Source organism: Oncorhynchus mykiss, chromosome 5, assembly GCF_057628025.1.
Source record: "Oncorhynchus mykiss isolate SJ-2025 chromosome 5, ASM5762802v1, whole genome shotgun sequence".
Lineage (NCBI taxonomy): Eukaryota > Metazoa > Chordata > Actinopteri > Salmoniformes > Salmonidae > Oncorhynchus > Oncorhynchus mykiss.
The window spans coordinates 46,314,144-46,330,331 of NC_143026.1; the positions used below are offsets into that span (position 1 = coordinate 46,314,144).

General features: G+C 43.3%; 2 protein-coding genes across 2 annotated transcripts; both read left to right on the plus strand.

Annotated features, from left to right (window-relative positions):
* Nucleotides 1–104: 104 nt before the first annotated feature.
* Nucleotides 105–7,354, plus strand: LOC110523946 (protein AMBP). The gene is made up of 10 exons (XM_036977678.2): nt 105–735; nt 1,414–1,556; nt 1,831–1,907; nt 2,189–2,305; nt 3,396–3,497; nt 3,649–3,710; nt 3,919–4,006; nt 5,556–5,723; nt 6,546–6,719; nt 7,194–7,354. Exons 1-10 carry the CDS (start codon nt 622–624, stop codon nt 7,220–7,222), a joined length of 1,074 nt encoding a protein of 357 aa, XP_036833573.1. The 5' UTR covers nt 105–621; the 3' UTR covers nt 7,223–7,354.
* Nucleotides 7,355–11,269: 3,915 nt separating this feature from the next.
* Nucleotides 11,270–14,904, plus strand: LOC110523949 (cyclin-dependent kinase 5 activator 1-like). The gene has a single exon (XM_021603112.3). The coding sequence runs from the start codon at nt 12,048–12,050 to the stop codon at nt 13,005–13,007; it is 960 nt and encodes a 319-aa protein (XP_021458787.2). The 5' UTR covers nt 11,270–12,047; the 3' UTR covers nt 13,008–14,904.
* The last annotated feature ends 1,284 nt before the right edge of the window (nt 14,905–16,188 follow it).

Genomic DNA, 16,188 nt, shown 5'->3' on the forward strand with positions numbered 1-16,188 from the left:
TAAGAGTGTTAGAGCGATTAAAGAGAGAGAGAGATAGAATTGGAGAGAATGTGAGATAGAGACGGGATACAGAAGAAACTTGGGAGACATATATTTAGAGCATTGTTCAACGCAGAGTAGACCCTGTGTTTGTGTGTGTGTGTGTGTGTGTGTGTTTATGTGTGTGTTTATGTGGGTTTAGCTCCATATGTTTATCTGAGCAACTCATGTTCATACCACATACATAACAGGTTACATGTTTTTGTGATGAAGAACCACAGGGTTCAGCCCTTGAGCAATAATTGATTTCGCTATGCATGCTACAACTCTGTGGCGCTGAAATGTAATGATTTTTTCCCTCCTTAAATTCCACTTTGATGTTCAATGTTTCAGAAAAAGGGACAAACAGTCAGATAAAGGAGAACTTTGCTCTGTTTGCTGTTTGTTTTCTGCTGGAGTTTGAGGGGGTACAGAGAGGGGTAAATACATATGGGTCAATGCTCTCTGGTTTGCTAGCCTAGTCCAGTGGAGGGATGGAGGGATCTGAGGTAAAGGGTTGGAGGGGTGGGTGTGATCTCCCAGCAGATCCAGGGGCTCAGAGGAAACTCAGTCGGAGGTTCGTATCGGAGACACACAGACAGAATGCAGCAGGGTGCCATACTTGTGGTCCTTTTGGTCCTGGTGAACTCCCTCCATGGTGTGCCAGTGCTTGCCGAACCGCTCTTCCCCACACAGGAGAACTTTGACCTGAGCAAGGTAAGAGTTAGTCTCTTAGTCATCGCGGTTGCTCTTTCTCCCTTTCTCGTAGCCTTCCCAAGGAGTTTGCTCTGTCTCTCTTGCGTTCTCTCAAATATTCTTCAGTAGCACATCCGTAACCAGTTGCATGTTTACAAATGGTGCATACTGGATGGGTAGTTGTCTGATTATGTTGAGAGGTCAAAATGTGTTTGCTTTTGATCAGCTTGTACGGTCTAAAGTGTTTCTATGGGTGCCTATTAACATCTGTAAGTACTGCATTGTTGTTCTGAAAAAAAAAACTCCATCTTGGAACCCAGAACCAAATTATGTTTTGGTTAATCATGCCACATGACCTGGATTTTAACCTTTTATTTTAAGCCTTTTCCGGAAATGAGAATTAGACCAAAAATGAAAGCAATAATTTGTCTGAGGATAACAAGAAATGGGGACATTTTGATGAAAAAGCTTTAAATAAAAGTTCAAATCCAGGTCATGTGAGCCTAGTAGTGCATACATATTCTCTCTCTCTCTCTCTCTCTCTCTCTCTCTCTCGCTACCTCCCCCCCCCCCCTCTCTCTCTCTCTCTCTCTCTCTCTTTCTCTCTCTCTCTCTCTCTCTCTCTCTCGCTACCTCCCCCCCCCCTCTCTCTCTCTCTCTCTCTCTCTTTCTCTCTCTCTCTTCATCTTCATGGGTCAGTTCATGGGGAAGTGGCATGATATTGCGGTAGCTTCCACCTGTCCCTGGATGCAGCGCCACAGAGGAGACTCAGCTATCGGCATACTGGAGCTGCAGGCCGGGGACACTGAAGGCAAAGTCAGCATGAAACGCAGCATGAAAAAGTGAGGTTACAAACACATATGCGTGTGTCTCTGAACAGCCTCTAACAGTGCTACTGGATTCACCATAGCTTGACTAAATATATTATGGACGTACGTGTGTGTGTGTGTGTGTGTGTGTGTGTGTGTGTGTGTGTGTGTGTGTGTGTGTGTGTGTGTGTGTGTGTGTGTGTGTGTGTGTGTGTGTGTGTGTGTGTGTGTGTGTGTGTGTGTGTGTGTGTGTGTGTGTGTGTGTGTGTGTGTGTGTGTGTGTGCGTGTGTGTGTGTGTGTGCGCAGGCACGGGACATGTAAGCAGATCTCCGGTGATTATGAGCTAACAGACACACCTGGAAGATTCACCTACCACGTTGCCAGTGAGTCTTTAATGTCTGTTCATACCCTGAATCCACAAATCAAGTCATCCCTTACCTCCTGGGCACTTGTAGATCTGAAAAAAAAACATGTGTCCCCTCTGATATGCAAGATGGAATTGCAGCCAATGGCTTACACCATTCTAATACTCTCAGAATGGGAGGTAAGGGCCAGGGATTTTAAAACAAAATGTATGCCACTGTCTTACCAACCATATTTATAAAGTCAAAGGTGGCGGGTCATTGACAGTATGTACTGTATGTCTGTTGTCTCCTCCATGCAGAGTGGGGGGCTGATGTTGATGCCTATGTTGTTCACACTAACTATGATGAGTATGCCATCGTCATGATGAGTAAACAGAAGACAGGTGGCGAGAAGACCAAGTCTGCCAAGCTATACAGTGAGTGTCACTACTAATATGGAGCAGATAGCCTAGCGGTTAGTGTTGGGCCAGTAGCCGAAAGGTTGCTGGTACAAATATCCGTACAAATCTGTCGATGTTCCCTTGACCTAACCCTAATCCTAACTTGCTCCAGGGGTGACGGGCTACTATGGTTGACCCTGTGAAGCGACACATTTAACTGCACCTATCCGGTGTTTCTGACAAAAGTTTTAAAAACATTTTTTTTTACTAATGCACCTGTATAACACAACACCACTGAGACAATGGGCGGATTCGATTATGCTGAGCCGCAGGGCCCCGGGCAAAGGCCTGTCACGTCATCCTGAAAAAGCGGGGAGGGAGGTGCTCCCTTCTCAAATCGAACCGTAATCTGTGCTGCTCTGTCATTTCTTTCAACAAGGCATCGTCCAGCATCATATACAACATCTCTTTGCCCTGTGTAAATGTTTGCATTTGTCATTGGGAAGGCACTTTTGCATGGGAAATCACAGAATCCTACTAATTACTACCCATGCTTAATTACGTTGCTTTTGTTTTGAGCCAACTTCGCCGAGGCCTTTGAACAGAGCACCTGGCTCACACCTGGGATGTAGCCCGGTTCAAAATCTGATGCAATCAACTTTCAGCCGATGCAAAACACGCCTACACGTGCGCCCGGGTGAGATTAATCAAACCCCTTTATTAGCCTGGTTCCAGCTACGGTGGTTGTTGTCATGTTTTGCGCAAGGCCCGAAATTGTGTTGTTGATATTGGATGGGTCTAACAGTAGACGGGGGTCCAGGTTTTTTTCTGACATTTTAAAATGCATTTCCTGCAATTCTACACAGTTTGGCGTGACTTATTATGCCTTATTATGAGGTGTATTTTGAAAGCACAGTATAAGTATAAGTGGAAGGCCCAAACAGAAATAAACAGAACTATGACAATGACTTTAGGAGTTGGCAGGACCACAAACAGATCTGGGACCAGGCCATTCACAACTATAATGACACAGCTATAATGTTATTATCGTAGAAATAGATTTTATTTTTCTGGTTAGTCCTGTATATTCTGCAGCAGAACTAAATGAAAATGCTGCCTCCTTCAGGCCGCACCATGGAACTGCGGACCACTATCTTGGACGACTTCAGGAGGCTGGTGAGGGAGCAGGGCATGGCTGACGACACAGTCATCATCAAACAGAACAAAGGTACAGACACACAAACGTGAGCAAAACACACACGTACGCACACACACAGGCAGGCAATGTGTGCACACAGGCACAAACACACACACCTGTGACATCCACTATGTGTCTGAACATTCTTTGACCTTTGAACCTCTGCTGTCTCTCTCCACAGGCGAGTGTGTACCAGGAGCAGAGCCTGTAGCAGCAGAGTCTCCATCTGAGATTACGGCACCGGTATTTCCTGTATTCAATGATTCAAGTTTCAATGTTGAGGTTGTACCCCGTATCAGAGACGGAGATTTCATTAAAAAGTGGATTTAGTTAATCAAATTCTAATTCCACATTTTCTTAATTGAAAAGCATTGAAGATAATTTTAATTGGATTAGGAGTTAGCACGGAATTGACCCCAACCCTGCTAACTTCTCACCTGTCTGTCTCCAGAGAGCTAAGAGGAACATAGTCCTCCCTGATCCTGCCCCTGTGGAGGGCTCCGGTATGGGTGATGACACCATGATCTTCCGGAGTGCAGGTGAGAGTGCATGATGGGCCTGCTAGCTATGCCATTGACCTCTAAATTGAAGGTTTAGCCTACACTTTGTGTGCGTCTAGTCAGTGAATCTCTGGAAGCTGATAGAACCAATTATGTACAGTGCCTTGCGAAAGTATTCGGCCCCCTTGAACTTTGCGACCTTTTGCCACATTTCAGGCTTCAAACATAAATATATAAAATTGTATTTTTTGTGAAGAATCAACAACAAGTGGGACACAATCATGAAGTGGAACGACATTTATTGGATATTTCAAACTTTTTTAACAATGGCCCATGATCACTCTGGATGAACTGCAGAGATCTACAGCTAAGGTGGGAGACTCTGTCTATAGGACAACAATCAGTCGTATATTGCACAAATCTGGCCTTTATGGAAGAGTTGCAAGAAGAAAGACATTTCTTAAAGATATCCATAAAAAGTGTTGTTTAAAGTTTGCCACAAGCCACCTGGGAGACACACCAAACATGTGGAAGAAGGTGCTCTGGTCAGATGAAACCAAAATTGAACTTTTTGGCAACAATGCAAAACGTTATGTTTGGCGTAAAAGCAACACAGCTCATCACCCTGAACACACCATCCCCACTGTCAAACATGCTGGTGGCAGCATCATGGTTTGGGCCTGCTTTTATTCAGCAGGGACAGGGAAGATGGTTAAAATTGATGGGAAGATGGATGGAGCCAAATACAGGACCATTCTGGAAGAAAACCTGATGGAGTCTGCAAAAGACCTGAGACTGGGACGGAGATTTGTCTTCCAACAAGACAATGATCCAAAACATAAAGCAAACTCTACAATGGAATGGTTCAAAAATAAACATATCCAGGTGTTAGAATGGCCAAGTCAAAGTCCAGACCTGAATCCAATCGAGAATCTGTGGAAAGAACTGAAAACTGCTGTTCACAAATGCTCTCCATCCAACCTCACTGAGCTCGAGCTGTTTTGCAAGGAGGAATGGGAAAAAATGTCAGTCTCTCGATGTGCAAAACTGATAGAGACATACCCCAAGCGACTTACAGCTGTAATAGCAGCAAACAAAGTATTAACTTAAGGGGGCTGAATAATTTTGCACGCCCAATTTTTCAGTTTTTGATTTGTTAAAAAAGTTTGAAATATCCAATAAATGTTGTTCCACTTCATGATTGTGTCCCACTTGTTGTTGATTCTTCACAAAAAAATAGTTTTATATCTTTATGTTTAAAGCCTGAAATGTGGCAAAAGGTCGCAAAGTTCAAGGGGGCCGAATACTTTCGCAAGGCACTGTATATTACATATACAGTATGTTGCATACAGTGACTTACATAATGTATGTCTACGCAGGGATGGACTGGCCATAGGGCAATTCTGGCAAATTATAATTATTTGGCTAATAACAGGGTTCTCAGGGGGAAAAATGATCCGGTGTTTTAGAAATTCCAGATTTCTGGTGCCAGTCCATCCCTGTGTGTATGGTTAGCACACACAATGTACTGCACTTACCAGACTGTCTGACTAACAGTGCTACACTGCTACCGTACATCTCTCCTCAGAGTCCTGTAAGGCGGAGCCAGACGCAGGTCCCTGTTTCGGGATGGTGCAGCGCTACTTCTACAACTCCACCAGTATGGGCTGTCAGCTGTTCACCTACGGAGGCTGTATGGGCAACCAGAACAACTTTGTAACTGAGAGGGAGTGTCTGCAGAGTTGCCGCACTGAGGGTGAGGGGATAGTGTGTAACAGAGGTGGTTATTCTGTAGGCGAACCAGACTCGAGTGATGGGTAATCTTGTGTAAGACCTCAAGACTTCCGTTAGCTCCCCAGAGCTAATGCCTTGACTTTAGCTCTGTGGGCTAATACAGTCTTGTGGTGCATAGGAGACGCAGGCTTTACTTCCACCGGACAATTTACTACACGCTGTTTGTTTATTATCTATGCATAGTCACTTCGCCCCCACCTGCATGTATAGATTACCTCAACTAGCCTGTGCCCCTGCACACTGACTCGGTACCGGTGCCCCCTGTATATGGGGCGGCAGGGTAGCCTAGTGGTTAGAGCGTTGGACTAGTAACCGGAAGGTTGCGAGTTCAAACCCCCGAGCTGACAAGGTACAAATCTGTCGTTCTGCCCCTGAACAGGCAGTTAACCCACTGTTCCCAGGCCGTCATTGAAAATAAGAATTTGTTCTTAACTGACTTGCCTGGTTAAATAAAGGTAAAATAAAAATAAAAATAAAAATATAGCCTCGTTATTCTTATTGTGTTACTTTTTATTTTAGTCTACTTGGTAAATATTTTCTTCTTCTTGAACTGCACTGTTGATTAAGGGCTTGTAAGTAAGCATGTCATGGTAAAGTCTACACTTGTATTCGGCGCATGTGGCAAATAAAGTTTGATTTGATAACCTAGTTGGTAATGTGGCAATGCTCAACCCACTTTTCTGATACATTATGGTGCTCATGACAGTATCCCATAGGCTATGTGTAAGACTAGATGGTCTCTAATGTGTTATCCTCCTGTCTGGTGAGGTGTGTCTCCCTACAGCTGCCTGCAGAATGCCCATGGATGCTCAACCCTGCACTGGGCAGCCCAAGATCTGGGCCTTCGATCCCAACTCTGGACTCTGTCTGGAATATAAAAAGGACTACTGCCAGGGCAACAGTAACAAGTTCTACTCCAAGGGGGAGTGTGACGAGTACTGTGGGGTGATGAAGGATGGTAAGAGAGATCTATATACATGCTCACACGCATACATACATCAGCTAGTGACTGGATCGAGCTGCAACAAACACAGTTTTATCGCAACTTCTTAATTCAAAGACTCATTCATGGACGCTCTTACTGACAGTCGGGGCTGCTTTGCGCGATGTAGTGTTGTCTCTACCTTTCCCTTTGAGCTGTTGTCTGTGCCCATATGATGTCTGTACCCTGTTTTGTGCTGATACCATGTTGTGTTGCTACCATGTTGTTGTCATGTTGTGTTGCTACCATGCTGTGTTGTCGTGTGTTGCTGCCATGCTATGTTGTTGTTTTATGTCTCTCTTTATGTAGTGTTGTCTCTCTTGTCGTGATGTGTTTTGTCCTACGTTTTCATTTAAATAAAGGTTAAATAAAAAATAAAAAAATTAAATATACAGCTAAACATTAAAATATGGCAATATATTTTATCTTTTGACTGTATTTGTGTTACAGGAGAAACTGAGTTCCTGAAAGCTAACTGAAGGAGATTAGAGGTCATAAGGAAGAATACATAGCACAGATCACCGTCTGGGTTAGTCGTCTGACAGAATACCTACATCATTCAATGCAGAATAGAACACAGCACAATAAAATGATGGATTAAGCTGCTTGGATTCATGTCTTTGTGAGCTTTGTCTTTTTTTTTACATCAATAGTTGTCATAAAGTGCCTTACATTAACAAAGTCTTCATGAAAACATTTCATTGAGTTTAGATGTTGTTAACCAACATTATGCTTCTCTTGCTTGGAACACCGAGTGCTCAATTCAATCTGTAGCGCTGAAGAGCTGCGCTACAGTGCGATAGCACTAGTAGGCCTAGATTCAATCAGAATAAGCTTTAATTGGCGAAAACCAACACCAGCATGGCTGATGGTTTTAGCTGTGTCTGAGGTGGAACTGCATTGGAGCTGTCAAATCAGTGATCAGCTGGCTGCTCTTGTGATCATCTGTGATCATCTTGTGATCACGAAGCCACACCCGTCCCACTCGCATTAGAAGTTCCGAGCGAGAAAATGTGCGGTCTATAGAAATAAAAATATTAAATAATTTAACTAAATAATGAGGATTTCTAAAAGCCTAATTGAGGTGTATATTACATCCAGGGGGGAGAACAGATTTAATTTCTTACAGATACAGGACACCCAATTGGGCGCACACTTTTTCTTTTTTATGTAGAACAATTACAGGGTAGCCTACTCTGCTGATACTGACAAACAGATCAATACAAACAATGTTTTCTTATTTTGACAAAAAGGGTTACACGAACACAATAGGATGTCTATCTACCTTGGAGGAGGAAATATTGTCCAAAAACAGTTTTTCCTTGATTGTATTTTAAAATGATTGCGACATGCCTGGCTGGGTCTCTCAGCTTATCCCTGACAGTCACAACTCAACAATCATCTATTTGGTATTTGCAGCACTTGCTACCCAAACGGTGGGCCCTTCCGACTGTAGGCTATGTGATGTAAAACATTCCACAGCTTTTAAAAAAAAGAAGCTAATGATCCTCTGTGGCCAAATCATGCTTTCTGGTGTTTTAACCTATTATGAATAATTGTATTTATTTCTGTATTTAAGTCTGGCAGCCCAACTGATTGGCAAAGGTACTGCAAATCAAGAAATGTGACTAAACTAAATAAAAAGAAACTACACGATGAAACAAAGAAATAATATAAAGAATGATAGTAAAAACCTTTGGGGCACCTTAAATGAAATTTTGGTTAAAGAAGATAACTCGGCCTCTTCATTCATTGAATCAGATGACTCATTCATCACAAAGCCCACTGATAATGCAAACTACTTTAATGACTTTTTCCATTGGCAAGATAAGCAAACTTAGGGACGACATGCCAGCAACAAACGCGGACACTACACATCCAAGTATATCAGACCAAATTATGAAAGACAAGAATTGTACTTTTGAATTACGTAAAGTCAGTGTGGAAGAGGTGGAAAAAAATGTCTATCAACAATGACAAGCCACCTGGGTCTGACAATCTAGATGGAAAATTACTGAGGGTTTATTGCCACAATTTAAGCCTAAAAGAGAGTGTGTGCCCTCAGGCCTGGAGAGAAGCTAAAGTCATTCCGCTACCCAAGAACAGTAAATATCATGACACAAGGCGAGACCCAGGTGCAGACACAGGAGGCAGATGGTTGAAGTCTTACAATATTTCTTAATTCAATAGCGTAAGGCAAGAGAATAGTCATGGACAGGCAAAACGGTCAAAAACTGAGTCCAAACGGTACCGAAGGACAGGCAGAATCAAGATCAGGGCAGGCAGGATGATCAGGCAGGCGGGAAAGTATTCCAGTCAGGCAGGGGTCAAAACTTGACAAACATACAAGACGAACTGACACTCAGAGACAGGAAACACAGGGATAAATACACTGGGGAAAATAAGCAACACCTGGAGGAGGTGGAGATAATTACAGGAACAGGTGAAACAGATCAGGGCGTGACAGTAAAGCCCCCTTTACTGGCTCAAATAGCCGACCAATCAGCCTGTTACCAACCCTTAGTAAACGTCTGGAATAAATTGTGTCCAGATACAATGCTGTTTTACAGTAAACAAATTGACAACAGAATTGCAGCATGCTTATAGGGAAGGACACTCAACAATCACAGCCCTTACACAAATGACTGATGATTGGCTGAGAGAAATTGATGATAAAATTATTGTGGGGGCTGTCTTGTTGGACTTCAGTGCAGCTTTTGGCATTATTGGTCATAGTCTGCTGCTGGAAAAACATTTGTGTTATGGCTTTACACCCACTGCTATAATGTGGGTAAAGAGTTACTTGTTACTTTAATGGAAGCCTATCAAACATAATCCAGTTAGAATCAGGAATTCCCCAGGGTAGCTGTCTAGGCCACTTGTTTTTTTTCCATTTTTACTAACGATATGCCACTGACTTTGAGTAAAGCCAGAGTTTCTATGTATGCGGATGACTCAACACTATACACGTCAGCTACTACGACAACTGAAATGACTTCAACACTCAACAAAGAGCTGCAGTTAGTTTGAGTGGGTGGCAAGGAATAAGTTAGCACTAAATATTTCTAAAACTAAAAGCATTGTATTTGGAACAAAACACTCACTAAACTCTAATGCAATAAATAATGTGGAAATTGAGCAAATTGAGATGACTAAATTGCTTGGAGTAACACTAGATTGTAAACTGTCATGGTCAAAACATATTGATGCAGTAGTAGCTAAGATGGGGAGAAGACTGTCTATAATAAAGCGATGCCCTGCCTTCTAAACACACTATCAACAAGGCAGGTCCTACAGGCCCTAGTTTTGTCGCACCTTGACTACTGTTCAGTCATGTGGTCAGGTGCCACAAAAAGGGACTTAGGAAAATTGCAATTGGCTCAGAACAGGGCAGCACTGCTGGCCCTTGGATGTGCACAGAGAGCTCATATTAATAATATGCATGCCAATCTCTCCTGGCTGCAAGTGGAGGAGAGATAGACTTCATCACTACTTTTATTTATGAGAGGGATTGACATGTTGAATGCACCGAGCTGTCTGTCTAAAATACTGGCACACAGCTCGGACACCCATGTATACCCCACAAGACATGCCACAAGAGGTCTCTTCACAGTCCCCATGTCCAGGACAGACTATGGGAGGCACACAGTACTACATAGAGCCATGACTACATGGAACTCTATTCCACATCAAGTAACTGACGCAAGCAGTAAAATTAGATTTCAAAAACAGATGTTCTTGTTTTAATTTATTTATGGAAAGCCAGGGGCACAGTCTAACAATACTTTACAAACCAGATCAGAGGCAGTAGGGATGAGTTCTCTTAATAAGTGTATGAATTTGACCGTTTTGCTGTCCTGCCTGAGCATTGGAAATGTAACGAGCACATCTTTTCTTTCTGAATGTTGTCAAGTAGAAGTAAAAGTAAGAAAATATATACATTCTCAAGTAAAGTACCAGTAACCATGGAAACAAGAGTTTTCCAGTGTGTGTGTCATGTTCATGCAGATTTACAGTGATATTTACATTACAAAATCAGTTGTCTTAGTGTTACCCAGAGAACAGGATGGTATTAAACGCCTGCTCTCTACTGCACTGACCCAATATCTCCTACAGACAGACACACACAGGGAGAGAGATTTGAGTTTGTGAGATATTGATAATATATTGGGACAGCAATTAGGGATGGGGAGGTACTTGAATATTCAAACCGAGCTTAGTCTAGTATTGGATCAACTGTTGTATGATTTTTTAAATTCTTTAAAAAAACGTTTGAATGAAGTTGTATACACTTTTAATTCAGCTAGTGCTGATTCTTATGTTGCGTTTTAAATGAAAATGCAATTTATCCTAATTTTATAGCGCATTTTAAGCTAGCCCTCCAGTCAGGCCTGACATAGAAGAAGGCCTGTATGCTCCCCACTTCAAATAGCGATTATAGGCGCGCAAATATTCGTCCCCAGGCTAAATGCGCATTATTGGAGTAGATTGCTGAAGTGAATTTACTAAAGCACAATTTAGGCGGAAGAATAGTCTGCTGGTGAACGAGATAAGCGGGAGCCTGACAGAGCTGCCAATATAATTTGACAGACCATTGAGATCCATGCAAAACACTCGCCAGATACATGTTATTCAGCCACTGATGACAGAAATGCAACGCCGTGACGTAGCAGACACTCAGAGGTTATTTCGTTTTCAAATTATTGAGCTGGGCTGTATCAAATATGAGGCAAATTCTATCACGGGGAACGTCACTTTCTTTATTTGTTTATTTATTTATTTTTGCCAACATCAAACTTATAATCTTTCACAAAATCGCCTCTATGACATACTTCTTTATTACGACGTGGAAACTCGATTTCAGAACCTTGGACAATTCTGATGGTCACAACCATAACAGCCTTGAACTCAAAGCACTGGACAACCCGTCTTTACCTTTCAATTAACAAAGAAAATATACAAAATATCTTTATAACTTTTTCACATTTCAACTTGAAATCAGTGAGTAATATTTTTGTTTCGCTTTGGAATGTTATATTGCTCTTGTTTATAAACACAGAGCACTAATGTCTATGCTTAATACTGTGATTTAGAATCTGTCCCAAATGGAACCCTGTTTCCTATATAAAGCACTGCTTTTGATCAGACCCCTTTGGGCCATGGTCAAAAGCAGTGCACTTTATAGGGAATAGGTTGCCATTTCAGAGACAGCCAGAGCTGAGCTAGCTAGGCCAACTGAACTGATGCCATGCATTTCATTTTGCTAATATTGAAGCATTTTGTTTTCCACAGGCACCATTGACCATGGGAACCGCAATGTCTATCTCGCTCCGCAAGAAGGCAGTCCTCTTCAAAGATGGGCCGGACACTGTGGGCCACTTGATAGAAGTCCAGACCGGTAAGAGCGCAAAAGACAAGACTCTGAAGCGCTACTCACCATGGAGGCGGAGTGTGAAGAAGAAGAGCTCCAAGAAGGTGCAGGCCCACGAGAACACCAACCAAAACAACATTGCCCATCTGAGTAATGAGAACCTGGAGAAGTCTCAGTCCTTCTCCAACCCGTCCACCCTCACCCTGGAGAAGTCTCAGTCCTGTGACAAGCTGTCCACCCAGGACCTGAGCACTCCAGCCATCTCCAACAGCTCCAACAACGCCGCCTCGTTGGTCGAGATGGCCCCCTTATCCAACTCAAACACGGCCCCCGACACGCCCCAGAGGGTGACTGTCCAGGACCTCGACACTCCCAGGAGGCTGGTGATGGTCCACGCTACAACCGGCGAGCTGCTGCGCTGCCTGGGTGAGTTCCTGTGCCGGCGCTGCTACCGGCTCCAGGACATGTCTTCCATGGACCCGGTGCTGTGGCTGCGGGTGGTGGACCGTTATCTGCTGGACAACTGTTATCAGAACCAGAGCTGCATCAATCCGGCCGCTGTGGTCTTCCTCTACATGCTGTGCCGCGAGGCAGTTTCCTCCGAGGTGGCCACCTTGCACGAGCTGCATGCCGTGCTGCTCACCTGCCTCTATACAACCTGCTCCTACATGGGCAACGAGATCGCCTACCCCCTGAAACCCTTCCTGGTGGACACCTGCAGGCAGACCTTCTGGATCCGCTGCATGACCATCACCAATCTGATGAGTGTCAAGATGCTCCAGATGAACACAGACCCTAACTTCTTCTCCCAGGTCTTTGCTGACCTGAAGAACGAGAGCCAGAAGGAGGAGAAGAAGAGCCGCCTGCTCAGCGGTGTGTACAGCACTCAGTGAGGGACCTTGGGTATAGGGGCCAGGGGAGGGCGGGTGCCAACTACAGTCTGACATTTCAAAATGGGAGGGAGGAGGATTGGTTGAGGGAGGGGGAAGAGGGTGAGCTTTGATGGGAAAAGATGATTTATAGATTTTAAGGGTTAATGTGAGGGTTAAAAAAAACACCTTATGGAACAACAGGGACTGTGAAGCAAAACAAACATTAGCACAGACACACACACACACACACACACACACACACACACACACACACACACACACACACACACACACACATGCACTATACATACACAACATACGCACTATACATACAGTGAGGCATTCTTTGTCCTCCAAACACGACAAGTTGAGTTTTTACCAAAAAGTTATATTTTGGTTTCATCTGACCATATGACATTCTCCCAATCTTCTTCTGGATCATCCAAATGCTCTCTAGCAAACTTCAGACGGGCCTGGACATGTACTGGCTTAAGCAGGGGGACACGTCTGGCACTGCAGGATTTGAGTCCCTGGCGGCGTAGTGTGTTACTGATGGTAGGCTTTGTTACTTTGGTCCCAGCTCTCTGCAGGTCATTCACTAGGTCCCCCCGTGTGGTTCTGGGATTTTTGCTCACCGTTCTTGTGATCATTTTGACCCCACGGGGTGAGATCTTGCGTGGAGCCCCAGATCGAGGGTGATTATCTTGTATGTCTTCCATTTCCTAATAATTGCTCCCACAGTTGATTTATTCAAACCAAGCTGCTTACCTATTGCAGATTCAGTCTTCCCAGCCTGGTGCAGGTCTACAATTTTGTTTCTGGTGTCCTTTGACAGCTCTTTGGTCTTGGCCATAGTGGAGTTTGGAGTGTGACTGTTTGAGGTTGTGGACAGGTGTCTTTTATACTGATAACAAGTTCAAACAGGTGCCATTAATACAGGTAACGAGTGGAGGACAGAGGAGCCTCTTAAAGAAGAAGTTACAGGTCTGTGAGAGCCAGAAATCTTGCTTGTTTGTAGGTGACCAAATACTTATTTTCCACCATAATTTGCAAATAAATTCATAAAAAATCCTACAATGTGATTTTCTGGATTTTTTTTCCTCATTTTGTCTGTCATAGTTGAAGTGTACCTATGATGACAATTACAGGCCTCTCTCATCTTTTTAAGTGGGAGAACTTGCACAATTGGTGGCTGACTAAATACTTTTTTGCCGGTTTCGGTTTCGGTTTCCGATCAATTCACTAATTGCGTCTGACATGCAGTAATGTTAAATAATGGTATAATAGCCTATAGTCTTCTGGACATGTTTTATTAATTGTGAAAGGCTCACGTTTTACCGGTATGGCATACCCACCTAATTTATTTTACGGGACGCCATACCGGACCATATCGCCTTACTTTCACCCTATCGCGAATGTTGTTGCATGAATTGGACCAAAGTGCAGCGTGGTTTGGGTTCATCATCTTTCATTATGAGAACCGGCACAAAAACCATAAAGAGCAAAGAAACTAACGTGCAGCTTTGTCGTGCTCAAAGGCAACAATACAAAAACAAGATCCCACAAAAAAAACAGTGGGAAAAGGCTGCCTAAATATGATCCCCAATCAGAGACAACAATAGACAGCTGTCTCTGATTAGGAACCATACCAGGCCAACATAGAAATGAAAAAACTAGACTACCCACCCTAGTCACACCCTGACCTAAGCAAAATAGAGAATAAAAAGGATCTCTAAGGTCAGGGCGTGACACACCCCTGATTACATCTCAGATTCAAGTGTTTGAACTTGTAAACAAGGCTACATAGGATTTATTTTTTTGTTGTTGTTGGTGTGCCTGTTTTGCATGTTTTTTGGACATTAATATATGTCACATATCAGTTTGCAAACAGTTAATAAAGCTGCATACAAACATGGTCACTTTTTTTGCTTTCTTGAGTAAGGCATCCCCAAAATGCAAGTGTTTCAGCCTAGCTCAGTGCTTTCTGTGGTGGCGATTGGTAATGTTCTCTAGTTGCGACATGATTGACTCAGTGTTCTGTCACTCATAGGGACACTCCCTCACCACAAAATCTATGGGGAGAGCTCAAAAATGTAAGCACATTGGGTGCAGCCATAGAGTTACATTAGAAGTGCCCATCCAAGAAGGATCAAGGTCATTGGCCACAGAAAAAAATAACGTCAAATCACATCACATCTACTGTAACTTTGATTGGACTGATCATGTCAACATAAAACTTTCAAAATCTTCATCATCATGAATCAAGTTGACAATCTACTGGGAAATCCTTTTAAATCTTTGTCACATTAAGAGACATTATGAAGAGAAATGATAGATAAATCGTATTGTGATCATCGGCCATTGGACATAAACATTACACAACAATTTGGAAATCGCAAATTCAACAATGAGTGGTTTGGAAGGACTCCGTGTCTAACTGCAAGCATTGCAAAGCAATCACTAGACTGCTATTCAGTGGAGAGGGGGTGTGGTCCAAGTCTGGGTTTAAGGGTCTCTTTTCCAAGCTTAAAAGGATAAACATTCAACATAGGCCATGCTGTCAATCCAGCATGACCTCTGTCGCATTCAAAACAACTGGAAACTTGGAACTGGGAAATCTCAGACTTCATTGAGTTCAAGACAACTTGGAATTCGAAAAAAACGAGGTCCGACTGGGAAAATACATTTTGAACAGTCACCGAACTCTGAGTTCCAAGTCGAGAACTCGGGCCTCTTTCTAGAGCTCCGACCTGAAGATCACCGACGTCATGATTCCTACCTTGTTTTTTTCTGAGTTCCCAGTTGTCTTGAAAGCACCATAAATCCAGAGAATGCCAGACTTTGATGTCAAAGTTTGATGACAAAATGTGCCCACGAAGAACCGCCGTGCCACCTTCCTGTTCAAATGAGCACAGCACAACAAGGTGAATCGAAAGATTCTCAATTCACATCACAAATAGCATGGTAAGTGCAGTTAGTATGAGTATTCAAACACAGCTATTGTCTTACTTTTGATGACATCATCACTGTGGTCGGGCACCTTGCTGGAGAGGGAGGCGGAGGGTAAAGGAAAGCGAGACGGTGGATGGTGGTTGGAAGAGCGCTATTGATAAAGACGAACATCAAGACAAAGCAGCTGCTTTATAAGTGGGATGCACTGTTGAGCGCTACATCCCGAGGGGTTCGTGCTGATTGTACGGAG